The sequence below is a fragment of the Heptranchias perlo genome, chromosome 36, assembly GCF_035084215.1.
Source record: "Heptranchias perlo isolate sHepPer1 chromosome 36, sHepPer1.hap1, whole genome shotgun sequence".
Taxonomy (NCBI): Eukaryota; Metazoa; Chordata; class Chondrichthyes; order Hexanchiformes; family Hexanchidae; genus Heptranchias; species Heptranchias perlo.
Window position 1 is genome coordinate 8,786,922 of NC_090360.1, and position 13,258 is coordinate 8,800,179.

Below are 13,258 nucleotides of genomic sequence, written 5' to 3' on the forward strand. Positions count from 1 at the left end.
TGAACGGACACCGCGCAACAATCGCCAAACAGGAGGGTTCCCTCCCAGTCGGGGAACACTTCAGCAGTCATGGACATTCATCCACCGACCTTCGGGTAAGCGTACTCCAAGGCGGCCTTCGAGACACACGACAACGCAAAATCGTCGAGCAGAAATTGATAGCCAAGTTCCGCACCCATGAGGACGGCCTCAACCATTTAGCACAGTGGTCATGCCACCCAACACGTTGGATGGTGTGCTCAGTGCGAAGATGGGACTTCATCTCCACAAGGACTGTGCGGTGATCACTACTACCAATACTGTCATGGACAGATGCATTTGCGAGGTAGATTGGTGAGGACAAGGTCAAGAAGGTTTTTCCCTCGTGTTGGTTCGCTCACCACCTTCTGCAGGCCCAGTCTGGCAGCTATGTCCTTCAGGACTCGGCCAGCAGTGGTGCTACTGAGCCACTCTTGGTGATGGACATTGAAGTCTCCCACCCAGAGTACATTTTGTGCCCTTGCTACCCTCAGTGCTTTCTCCAAGTGGTGCTCAACATGGAGGAGGACTGATTCATCAGCTGAGGGAGGACAGTGGATGGTAATCAGCAGGAGGTTTCCATGCCCAATGTTTGATCTGATGCCATGAGATTTGATGCGGTCCGGAGTCAATGTTGAGGACTCCCAGGGCCATTCCCTCCTGACTGTATATCACTGTGCCGCCAGCTCTGGTGGGTCTGTCCTGCCGGTGGGACAGGACATACCCAGGGATGGTGATGGAAGTCTGGGACATTGGCTGAAAGTTATGATTCTGTGAGTATGGCTATGTCAGGCTGTTGCTTGACTAGTCTGTGGGACAGCTCTCCCAATTTTGGCACAAGTCCCCAGATGTTAGTGAAACGGACTTTGCTGGGTCGACTGGGCTTGGTTTGCCTTTGTCGTGTCCGGTGCCCAGTGGTCCGATGCCGGGTGGTCCGTCCGGTTTTATTCTTATCATGACTTTTTTTAAGCGAGATTTTACAACTGAGTGGCTTGCTAGGCCATTTCAGAGGGCAATTAAGAATCAACCACATTGCTGTGGGTCTGGAGTCACATATAGGCCAGACTGGGTAAGGACGGCAGGTTTCCTTCCCTAAAGGGCATTAGTGAACCAGATGGGTTTTTATGACAATCGGGTATTGATACTAGTTTTTGTAATTCCAGATTTTTTATTTAATTGAATTTAAATTCCCCAGCTGCCGTAGCAGGATTTGAACTCATGATTCCGGATTATTAGTCCAGGCCTCTAGATTACTAGTCCAGTAACATAACCACTATGCTACCGTACCGAGCCCACGGAGGCATATGTAAAGTATGTGGTAGGAACTGGTGTACGCAACGTTTGACACGTAAACTGGTGTATGTAACATATGATGCATAAATTGGTGTTTGCAATGTATCGTGTGTAAAGTGGTCGATGGAACGTATCATGCGTAGATACATGATACATGCAATACATGATGTGTAAACTGGTGTAAGTAAGGAATAATGTGTAAACTGGTGTAAATAAGATATGATGTGTAAACTGGTGTAAGGCATGATGTGTAAATTGGTGTAAATAAGGTATGATGTGAAAAGTGATGTATGTAATATAAGAGCAAAAGACAAGACTGAAGCATTTACAACCAACTTCAGCCAGAAGTGTTGAGTGGATGATCCTTCTCGGCATCCTGACGTCCCCACCATCATGGATGCCAGTCTTCAGCCAATTCAATTCACTGCACGTTATATCAAGAAGCAGCTGAGCAAAGGCTATGTGTCCTGACAACATCCCAGCAGTAGTGCTGAAGGCTTGTGCTCCAGAACTAGTCACGCCAAGCTGTTCCAGTACAGCTTCCACACTGGCATCTACTCGACAATGTGGAAAATTGCCCAGGTACGTCCTGTTCATAAAAAGGACAAATCCAACCTGGCCAATTACCTATCAGCCCACTCTCAATCATCAGCAAGGCGATGGAACAGTTCTATTATGTGGCACTTACTCACCAATAACCTGCTCACACCGCGGTGCTCAGTTTGGGTTCCGCCAGGAACATTCAGCTCCAGACCTCATTACAAGCCTTGGTCCAAATATGGACCGAAGAGCTGAATTCCAGAGGCGATGTGAGATAGACTGCCCTTGACATCAAGGCAGCATTCGACCGAGCATAGCACCAACGAACCCCAGTAAAAATGATGTCCACGGCGATCAGGGGGAAAACACTCCAGTGGCTGGAGTCATACCTAGCACAATGGATGATGATTGTGCTTTTTGGACATTGCTGCAGGAGTTCCTCAGGGCAGCGTCCGAGGCCCCACCATCTTCAGCTGCTTCATCGATGACCTTCCCTCCATCATAAGGTCAGAATTGGGGCTGTTCACTGATGATTGCACAGTGTTCAGTTCCATTCGCAATTGCTCAGAAAGTAAAGTGGTCCCATGCCCGCATGCAGCAAGACCTGGCCAACATCCAAGCTTGGGCTGATAAATGGCAAGTAACATTTGCACCACACAAGTGCCAGGCAATGACCATCTCCAACAAGAGAGTCTAACCACCTCCACTTGACATTCATTGGCTTTACCATCGCCGGATTCCCCACCATCAACATCCTGGGGGTCGCCATGGGCCAGAAACTCAACTGGACCAGCCACATAAATGTTGGGGCTACTACAGCGGGTCAGAGGATGGATATTCTGTGATGCGTGGCTTACCAGAGTCCCCAAGGCCTCTCCACCACCTACAAACCACAAGTCAGGAGTGTGATGAAATACTCTTCACTTGCTTGGATGGGTGCAGCTGCAACAACACTCAAAAAGCTCGACACCAACCCGGATAAAGTAGTCGGCTTGATCAGCATCCCAGCTTAAATATCCACCCCTTCCACCACTGGGGTACAGTTGATGCAGTGTGAACGACCTACAGGATGCAATGCAGTAATTGCCTACGATTCTTTGGCAGCACCTCCCAAACCTACGACCTCCACCACCTAGAAGAACAAGGGCAGCAGGTCCATGGGAACACCACCACCTCCAAGTCACATACCGGCCTAGCTTGGGACATATATCAGCCGTTCCTTCATTGTCGCTGGGTCAAAATCCTGGAACTCCCTACCTATGAGCATTGTGGGAGCATCTTCACCACATGGACTTCACTGATACAAGAAGGCCATCACTACCTTCTTAAGGGCAACTAGGGATGGGCAATAAATGCCAGCTTTACGAGTGATGCCCATATTCCAAGGATGAATTAAAAAAATGGAGATATATGGATAGCAGATATGAATATAGCTTGGGGCAGATTTTCCTGGTGCCTATCCAGACGGAGGAGCATTGGTATTTCATAACCTGGGCCATTAACATGGCCTGACCTGCCGAGTATTTCCAGCATTTTGTTTTTATTTATCAGAGGTAACAAGTTGAAACCAGCTCCATGACTTGATGCCTCTGAGCTATCTCTTTATTAACCCGCCTGTACAAAAGACTCACACAGATATTACAACAGGGTTAGAGCACTGGCAATGAACAGCGGGACTTGGAAACTTCACTGTGGAGGTAAATCAATAAAAAATAAAAATAACACTGCCAAACAGAGCAAAAACATCTCCGATCTAAAAATTTGACATTGTTGAAATGATGGTTGCTGAAGGACTGAAATTTCAACACTATTTCTGGAACTGTGCCGTGACCCCATGATCATAAAGGAGCTGGGGTGGAACTGCTCAAACACATTTTCACAAATGAACATTACAGCCGGATAGCTGAGATTTGCATCCCACCATTCTGGGCTGAATTTAAACCCTGCGCCATTGTTGATTCTCCAGTGATTTTCCTCCTTACACTGAATGACCAGACCCAGAGGTGACAGGCCAGTGTCTTAAACCACTACAGTTGAATCTTTCATTCCAAAGATCTGGGCTGGATTGTAAAGAGAGTTGAAAGGTCAATGTCTAATGACTACCAGCTAGTTATTGAACTTTTAGTGCGGTGAGTGACAATACAATATTTAAGTTCCTGCTTCAAAATCAATCGTATACAAAAAAAGGGGATTGTTACGGACTGTATAACATTGTTTAGTACCATTAATGAAAAGGTGCTGCCGCATCAAACCAGATTCAATGGGACTTAACTTCACTACTGAAATAGGATTGCTTCAGATGTGCCCTGAGTTTTATAGCAATTGTGCTGTAATGGAAATCTTGTAGTTGGGATAGGTGCTGTATAAACAGTCCAACATTTGGGCAAATTCAGCCTGTGATTAAATGATACACTATCATAGACTGTCTTGTCAAATTGAGAATAGGCTGGATGATTGGCTGATAGACTTGATAACTTGCAAGTAATTTTGCCCTCTTCACTTTTCTTCTATCTAAGGAAGTGCATTTGTGCTTCACAAATTGAGGGATAACACCGATGGAAAATTGAACATTTTTTATCTTTTGCATCCAACGGCAGTATCAATCTTGCTTGACACTATTGAAATAATCTGCATTACATCTTACACCCTGAACTGGTCCACTGTGGCATTTCATTCACTGCTCCCACTATCCTAATTCTTGTCATCTTCTTTGAGCGGGATTAACAAATCAGTGCCAATTTGTGGTGAATTATGGTCATGCTGGTGCTGTGATCCTACCATGGGTCCTTAGCATCCTTACAGCCACCAGAGACGAGACTCTCCTTGTAGCCTGAGTGAGGAGGGCCTTCATACCATCAACCTGGATTGGATTCAAACCCAGATTGCAGGGGTGAAAAGCCCTTGTTTGGACTCACAGTCTCCCTATTTCTCCTGTTTGTTTTCTCTTACAAAAGAATATACATGCGTGTCCATTAGAATTTCATTTTTGACAAACAGCTTGCCTCAAAACTCCCGCACACTCTCATTAATTGGTGTTAATTAAAATTAAAAAGCTGCACACCGTTTCATCTGAATACATATTTATTAGATAAATATTAGGTTGTCACATCATCTAACTACATACAGTTTGCAAGACTAAAAATCACAATTAGTTTTCTGACCAGTTTAAAGTATGAAATGATTGCATTGTACATACAATGTACAAACGGGAAAAAAAAAATGGCCATTTTTGCATGTGACACAGGAGATTGTACCCTTTTTGAATTCTTGAATGATCATGATATCAAAAATTGTACGAACTATGAATTTGGTTACAATCTTATTTTTAAACCCCCTCATTTTCTTCATTAATTTTGTAGCACCTTAAAAATACGCAGGTGACCTACTAGATAATACACTGAAGCTAAATATTACACGTAGGTAAAACAAAGGTTTCTTCTGAAGGATCAGAGTATATTACAGAGGTGAAATGAATGCCGAGACTTCACGAAAGGTAACAAACAGTATTCATTTTCTACACAGTCACTTCTGATGGATTGCAAGCTTGTTGAGACAATGCACATTCCAGGAAAATGAACGCACATATCTTTACATTGAACATGTCTCCCTTTGTCATTTACATATGTACAGATGTCCCTTAGTCCCTGCTATGGACGATGGTATCCGTCTGTATGTCGTCTGTTTTGTCCTTACAGAAGACTGAGCAGGGACCCAAACATCACTGGGGTTCCTTCCCAGCCAGGCTTCCACAGTGACTGTTATAAAACCATGGGGACTAGACGTGTGAAACAGCTCTTTTTAAAAAAAAAATCAACACCAAACATACCGGTGCTCACTCACCAGCAGATTTTTTTTCTCCGTTTTAAAATAACATTATAACATGTTAGAACTTTTTTTTTTCCGGAAAAATACATTGGCAGTGCATTGTCTGTCATTGGATACTCTTCACTTATCCTATGTGTTTTTGTCGAAGCTGTTTCAAACAAACAGTTCCCAGTTATGAACCAGTACCTTGCCAGATCAAGGGACCGGTTGCTCTTAAAATGGGAAGAAACTAAAAAGGGCTTACAGAAAGTAGCCTCATGATATCCACACAAGCAGAAGCCAGGACTACAGCAGTGGAGCAGAAAATGGCCACTTGCCGCCAGGTCAACTCAGCCCCCACAAGGGGGTGATCCTCAGAGTGTCAGCTTACTCTTACAGCCAACTGTTGATTTGGTGATGTATGTAACCCTCTAAGCTGATGTAGCTTAAATGTAGGGGCAATCACACCAAGGTCCTAAATCAGAAGAATGTGTCACAGGTCAACATTTTGTAATCCAACATCCCATGAACTATCCAACCTTTCTGTCCAGAGATAAAATATCCACTTATGTGACTGCCCATATTTCTGTTAAGTGAAAATCCTAAAATCATTTTCCCTTCCATCCCTCTATCTGTATACCTTGCCCATTAACACACTTTACAGTTATAAATCCCTACCAAGTGGGTACCTTTTAATTATACACATTATACATAGTTTATAGCCCACCTTCTGTCAAACGTTTTTTGACATTTAAAAGCAATAGCAGTAGGAGAGATTACATTTAGAAATTTCCCTTACAATTAAAAGAATGCTAAAAACTGAGTAACAAAACTTGTTAATGAATTGCTAATATTCCCAGCAAATGAAACACATCATTCACTTAACAGAAATGAAATGTACTGCACTAGTGATTTATGTTCTCTCCTCCACTAAATGGTGCACATTTGAGAGTTTAGAGGGTTAGAAAAGAAGGAAACACTTTATTTTGTCATTTTTACTGATTCTACTTTTGGGTCGGAGAGGAGGATGCTCCTCTGCTCCGTAGAAGAATCCTCTTTGAAAGTGGGACCACAATTTAAAAACCACAGGAAAAGACAACCAATCTGATCATGGAAAATATTGAATATTATCAAAGACGTTACTAAAATATTCACAAAGGTATTTACATTGGCATTTTAAAATAATCAATTTGCATTACTGAACATTGCCTTTAACTTGAGACAGGGAAAAAGAACCTCAAACGTATTCAATTACATGGCAACTTTCTACATGACAATTACAGATTCAATACTGCTACTAGCAAACCAAATAGCCATTCATTTTAATATCTACAGCTGAGTACTGGTAACTAGCATATATTACTATGCACATACAGCAACGATGGATCAGATTTTGTCTTCTTCTAGAAGGAGCAAAATGTAGGGAAAATAAACAAAAGTGACTTTGGTGATGAAAGCATTGCCCAAACTTCCAGTGGCAAGCTTAGTTCAGATCATTTTGTTGTACATTGAAAAAAAGGATCAGCTTAGTAACAATTAAAAAAAAACATAATAAAAACTAACTGGAAATGCAACAATTCTCTCTGGCACTTGCAATTGTGTCGCAGATTAAAGATGTACACGGTTTTTGGGAGGGTATCCAGTTCAGTGGTGGAAATATTAAACGATACAAGGTCAGTCTGTGTCTGAACCGCACAGGTGCAGGGTGGTTGTCGCACACACATGCAGATATTGTTTTCCTCCCGTCGGACAACTACTGTACAACACGGTGTGAGGGAGGTACATCAGCACAAAATGAGGCCCGAAGCGATGGGGTGCTCATGCAGGTAAAGAGGTGTTTGTGTGGCAAGAGAAAAAGCAACGCAGGTGCAAGGCAGTGGTTGTGGCTCCCAGGCCAAAAATCTGCCACAGTGACAACAGGATTCAAATATTTAACAAAATTCCTGACTGTCGAGGAGAGGACCGCATCTAACAGTCTTTAAGGGAGAACACAAACCAGGAAAATGTTACCGGCCCCTTCAGCCACTGATTGTTAGGGTTCCCACCTCTGCCGGCAGTGGATCTGTCCCAGCTCACCAAGCTGTTTGTTACAGCAAGTTGTCCGAGGATTGCCGCTTCTGTTGCACGGTGAATGTTCTCATCGGACCGACGCAACGTAGCTTCGCTTTTAGGACTGAACCGCAAACATCGAGATCTTTTAGCGATTCTCCCAGTACGGATGGATCGTGAGTTTGGCACAAAGTGCCAGCGGGATATCTGTGGTTTGCATTAAAACACTGCAAGGAATGGATACATTTGCATTCGACTTGCAGTCCACCGACAGTCCCTTGCAATGCAGAACAAAGAAAAAAAGCAAACAGGAAAAATCTCTGTACATGTACTGAAACAGACGGCAAACAGAAGATTCCTCAGGGGTGGAGGCCACAACTTCCCTTTCAAGGTGTGTGTACACATATTCCCAATTTGACATTCAGGTCAGGATCATTGTGCTTTCTAGTTGCATTCTGACCTAGATACCTTTGTCGTCTGTCCCTCCTGTCAGTCCATCTTCTGCTATTCTCATAGGAGCTGCTGCGTGGAGGAGCTATGCCTCTAGAATATTGGATGGAAGATAGGGGTGGGAGGGAGGGGGGGCGGCATGGTGGGGACTGGCCTATAAGGGCAATTCTTCCTGCTTTTCTTTGTTGTTTTCTCAAATCTGGTGCCCGGACACTTTACACAATGGAATTCTTCCTATTTGTTCACAAGACGGTGATTTGATAAAGCTACAAGGTTTTTTTTTAAAAAAAACGATCATAAGTGATGTTCTCAGTGAACCTGCAGCACCACCTAAACAGCTTCCTCCCCCCCACACTGCTTTCAGTCAATGTAAGTGGGTAAGAAGACCATCTCAGAAGGAAGAGGAGCCTGGAGTGCACCATTTCATCTAGTGCATGAACTCTTGCAGAAAAGGGTGTTTTGACTTCATGTGCGGCTACATGGTGAGGACGTGTGAAGGGACGGGCTTTCAGTTGGTCTCAAAAAGAGAGAGAAGGTCATCATTGCTATTACTGGGTAAGTCAGGAGGGCCAAGGTAGGAAAGGAGCTCATCTGGATTTGTGAATTCTGGAATAAGCTGTAAGGAACCAAAGACAAACATTCAATGTTATCAAGTCTACCCCCAGGTTCAATACTTTCTCATCAATAATAAAATACGTAGTCATAACTCAACAATAAAATAGTATTAGTCAAATTATCTTATTGTTGGTATAGCACGGCTGTTGTACATTGTACACCTGTACATTTCTACTGTAGTTTTCTACCAGTCATCAAAACAGTACATTTTATTAAGTTTTAAAAAGAAATGAACAATTTGCTCCCATCACACTGCTGCAATGGGCAGGTGAGTGTAGTATTCTTGTTGGAGTAAATCATAATTTGTGAGCTCATTGTGTTTGTTGTATGAGGTCCTGTTACTGAAAAACAAGGCTTGCAAGGTATGCCTGACAGGATGATAACTGAGGCTGTCAAATCAAGTATAGTAATGTGGCTAATTCAGCAGGTTGGCAAGGATTTAGTGCACCATTAAATGCCGCATTAACGCTCTTAAGAACTTATATTATTCTCCCCTTCATTTTAAACACAGGTGGTTAATCTTTGGAGTGGAGAGTGATTTATTCTGATCACGTTATCATAGCTGGCATTTCAATCAGCAATATATTAATCTTACAGCAGTTGGGTGGGCAAAGATGCGGTCCCAACCTACATAATCCACAGATTATTCGAGATGGCCTGATGGCTCAAGCAGTGGGCCACTCGATTTCCAGCAAGAGTGCCATCAGTTCAAATCACATTCAAAAGTTAACCCCTTTCACTGGGTATGTTTTGCCAATTTGGAGTCTTGCTACTAGGCGGAGCCACCATTTGCATCAAAGCATGTGCCTCCTGCCATCCAATTATCGAATGGCAAGTGATGGCTATGAAGAAACAAGCAGATTGGAGCTGGAAGTGTAAAGGTGAATGACAACAGTAAGAACATGGCTTTGCCTTGACTTTTACTTTGTGATCTATGATACAAATATGATATTATTTATTAATTTTATGAGGGGGGGGGATTTTTGGTGTAATGCATATATATTACAAATATCAGGCACATGCTAGTAAATTCATGTTCGCTAAAGTCCCAAAGTGAGCCTGCTTTTATACAGCTTTCACTAACAAAACTTTAGGCATCTTTTTTATTAACAGCAGCCATTTCAAGGTCCTCACAGATTTACAAAGTGCAATATATTTATTGCAAAGCCTGCAAATGGCTTGACTTTGTGTGTGTGTGTGTGTGTTGTCTGAAAACACCAACCAACTGAAATAATCCTACCATTGGTTTATTTTTAAACTTTGCATCAAAGTGTGACTGCTGATTTGAAACTTGAACTGAATTCTATTGCTTTTGCAGGAGCTTTTCGTGTTGTGGTGTTCAAGGATTCTCAATCTGTGAGTGCCAGTCATTTACACTGAGTAAACTCAGGAACAGTGATAAATATATTCACACCATATCTGAACAAACTGGGATATTTTAATCACATTTTGTTGTAAAAGGATGTTTCAAGTTAGCAACTGCTACAATTTAAATGCATTTACAATAATAAATTTAAAGCTGCAGCAACTCACAAATGAACCATGCCTGTTGTGATTATTAAAAAGAGGCTGCTTATTGAGAATATATGTGCTTCCAACGTAATCTATTTCAGACATGTTTCTTTTTACAGGAGGGGAATTCACGATCCCTGTACGATGTTTGCTAATGGTGCTGCTCCTCACTCTACACTTTAGGCCCCAGGAGCAGGAACAAACAGTATTCAATGGGATACAGCACCATCTTGGGGCAGTAGTCATATAGTTGAGGATCTGCGTTTCTCAGACACAAATTTAATGTGGGGAAAAATAGACTTTGGAAATGGATTGTCGAGCAAACATTAATTCTAGCAGTCACTTTCAAATTGGCATGGTCACCTGTAGGCACTGCACCTTTAACTCAACTTTTAAATAAATAGATCAGTGCAGATTTGTTGGGGTACATCTTCAACTTGCTCCCCCCTCCCCCCCCCTTGCGTAAAACTGGTGATGTGAATCAGCCGCCAGTTATAGAAAGGGCCCAAATTTAATTTCTATTGTGGAAATGAAAATTGGGCGGTTTCCATAATGGGCAGCCGATCCTTAATGCCAGTTTTATGCCGGGGCATCGAGTTGAAAATTTACCCCATTGTCTTTGGGCAATTCAGCAGCCCGTTAATGCACTGAGAAACTGGTCAAGTTTAAAAATGAAAGACTTGTACTATCCACAAAAATGGTTTGTTTTTGTAACATGATCCATTTTCAAACCATTTTAACTTACTTTCGCAACATTACAAACAGATAATTTTACTTCGGGGAGGGAGGTGAATATTTGTACTTAATGTGAGGGATGTTAGTGGTGGGAAACGTTACTACTTTGACCACTCAGCGTCCATATCAATTGCAGTTGCAGCATTGGTGAGGTGGCCAAAGTGTCTTGAGCCCAACCTCAGAGGGGAACTCTCGACTGGGTGGGAGGCTAAGCCCTGGCCCAAGTCCAGCTCATGAGCCCCTACTGCCCAGCCTACGAAGTCTGGCCACTCCCTTCCTTCTTTGCACACGTGTGTGGAATCTCAATTTTGACTTCTGCTCAGCCCCAACTCTGGACACTCCCAGGGTTCAGAGGACTGGAAAGGCTGCTTCCCGATTGGTGGATTCAGATCAGAAGGGTGCAAAACTCTTTTGGCGCCAATCAGAAATCAGCCTTTACCAGCCCTCCAGACCCAGAAAACTTAAAAGAGCTGAGGCTGGAGCTTCCACATTTTGGCCAGAAGTGACAGCGGTGGAAGCCACAGCAGGGAATGAGTGGAAGACGACTAAGCCAGTCTGGGTCAGGTGGGGAGAAAAAAGAACAGCGGACCAGACTGATCCAGGAAGTGAGGAGAAAAGAGGTAAGTGAGGGTTTGAAAGGGAGGTTTTTGCATATGGGATGGGGGGACACTCATTTTTCATGTACGGCAATCGCACTTTTTTGTAGGAGAATGCCGTTGGGCGTATGGGGGCAATCTGGTAATTTCCATGTCTGGGGGAGGGGTCTGATTTCTGTCTACCCACTCACTGCGTGTGCCACATATATCTGCACCCTGCCCCAAAAAAATTAGACAACCCTGCTCTATTACACTGTGAAGTTTCCATTCCCCACCCAATCCACACTTATTGGCCTCTCTGAGTGAGACCACCTCACTGTGCTGAATTTCGGGCAGTTTAATGCTGCGACCCTGTGCTGACCAGGAAGTGCCGAAACTCACTTCAAATACAACGTTCACATCAGTGAGAGGAGACTTTTGTCCCTTGGTTTGAGTTGAATTCAGGCCCAGGTCTCAGTATTCTACCTCACCAAGCCACCCAGCTCCTCTAGGGGTACAATGTTATAAAAACTGAACCAACTGATTCCATGACATTAGTTTATGACAATCACAGTGCCAGGAACCAGCGTTTGACAGCTGACCCCTGTTTATAAACACCTGCTAACATTTCTTCAAAAAAAAATGAATTCAAAAACAGATCACATTAAGGACGCATCTGTGGAACAGCCAGCCTTTCAATTCTAGACTTCACAACTGTCTTGATGTCACTCTTAATGAAGTCTATTTTCATAATCAATTACCAATTACTGTAACCCTGATCTCTTTGTCTTTTGTTGTCTACTCATTTTGACATAGTATACAGTAAATTCTTAAAAACAGACACGTCAATGAGGCAGCCAAGCAAACTGCTCTCTTCCTCGACTGCTGCAGTACAAAGCAACACGTGAAAATGTATGAAACAATGATGTGACATGAGGCGCTTTGCTGTGCCCAGAATTTGCTAGCAGTGGATGGGCAGGCAAATGAGAGCATGACACACACTTACATCCAGTGAGGGTTCCGGCATGTCGGACGTTCCCTGACCACCAGCCTGACCTTCCAAGGTGGAGGACGGGTGAAAGGTCAGATCACTGTGTGGATGGTTGCTAGAACCAGCCTGCTGGGGCTGCCGGGTAGGACCACTGTGATGTAATGGCTGCCCTGACTGGCTGCTGGGGTGAGGTGCGTGCAAACCTTGCTGCATGGAACTATGGGATTGATCAGTACTGCCAGGGTGAGGCATCTGCGAAGGAGGAAGCAGGAGAGAGTGAGGCCACAAGGTACAGTGCTCAAGATGTCTGAAGAATGAAACCACCAACTATATGTTAATACCAAACCCAGCCATTAGACAGGAAAGAAAGCCAATCCCCGCTTAAGAAATTTCAAATCTCACTGGAGACTTAGAAGGAAATCAACTCTGCAGCATTAACTTGCAACAGCTAACCACTGTCAAGCCTACAGTGACTATCAGATAATCTACCCACAATCATAGAGAACAGCATGATCAGCATCATGTAAAGACTAACAATTAATTTTTAACATTTCAATTGTTATCTACAAAGCTCTAGATGCTTAACTCTTTCACTCACCATCAAGATGTGGAGATGCCGGTGATGGACTGGGGTGGACAAATGCAAGGAGTCTTACAACACCAAGTTATAGTCCAA

General features: G+C 43.4%; 1 protein-coding gene across 15 annotated transcripts in view; it reads right to left on the reverse strand.

Annotated features, from left to right (window-relative positions):
* Nucleotides 1-4,914: 4,914 nt before the first annotated feature.
* The window catches only part of zmiz1a (zinc finger, MIZ-type containing 1a), a 375,723-nt gene continuing 367,379 nt past the window's right edge, over nucleotides 4,915-13,258 (reverse strand). For 14 of the 15 annotated variants that reach the window (XM_067972508.1, XM_067972512.1, XM_067972510.1 and 11 more), the window contains one exon: nucleotides 4,915-8,770. In XM_067972508.1, coding sequence (XP_067828609.1) covers nucleotides 8,663-8,770 — 108 coding nt within the window. In that variant the 3' untranslated portion in view covers nucleotides 4,915-8,662. Of the gene's footprint in view, nucleotides 8,771-12,597; nucleotides 12,835-13,258 lie in introns of all 15 variants that reach the window. The other variant, XM_067972517.1, reaches the window with a different exon arrangement.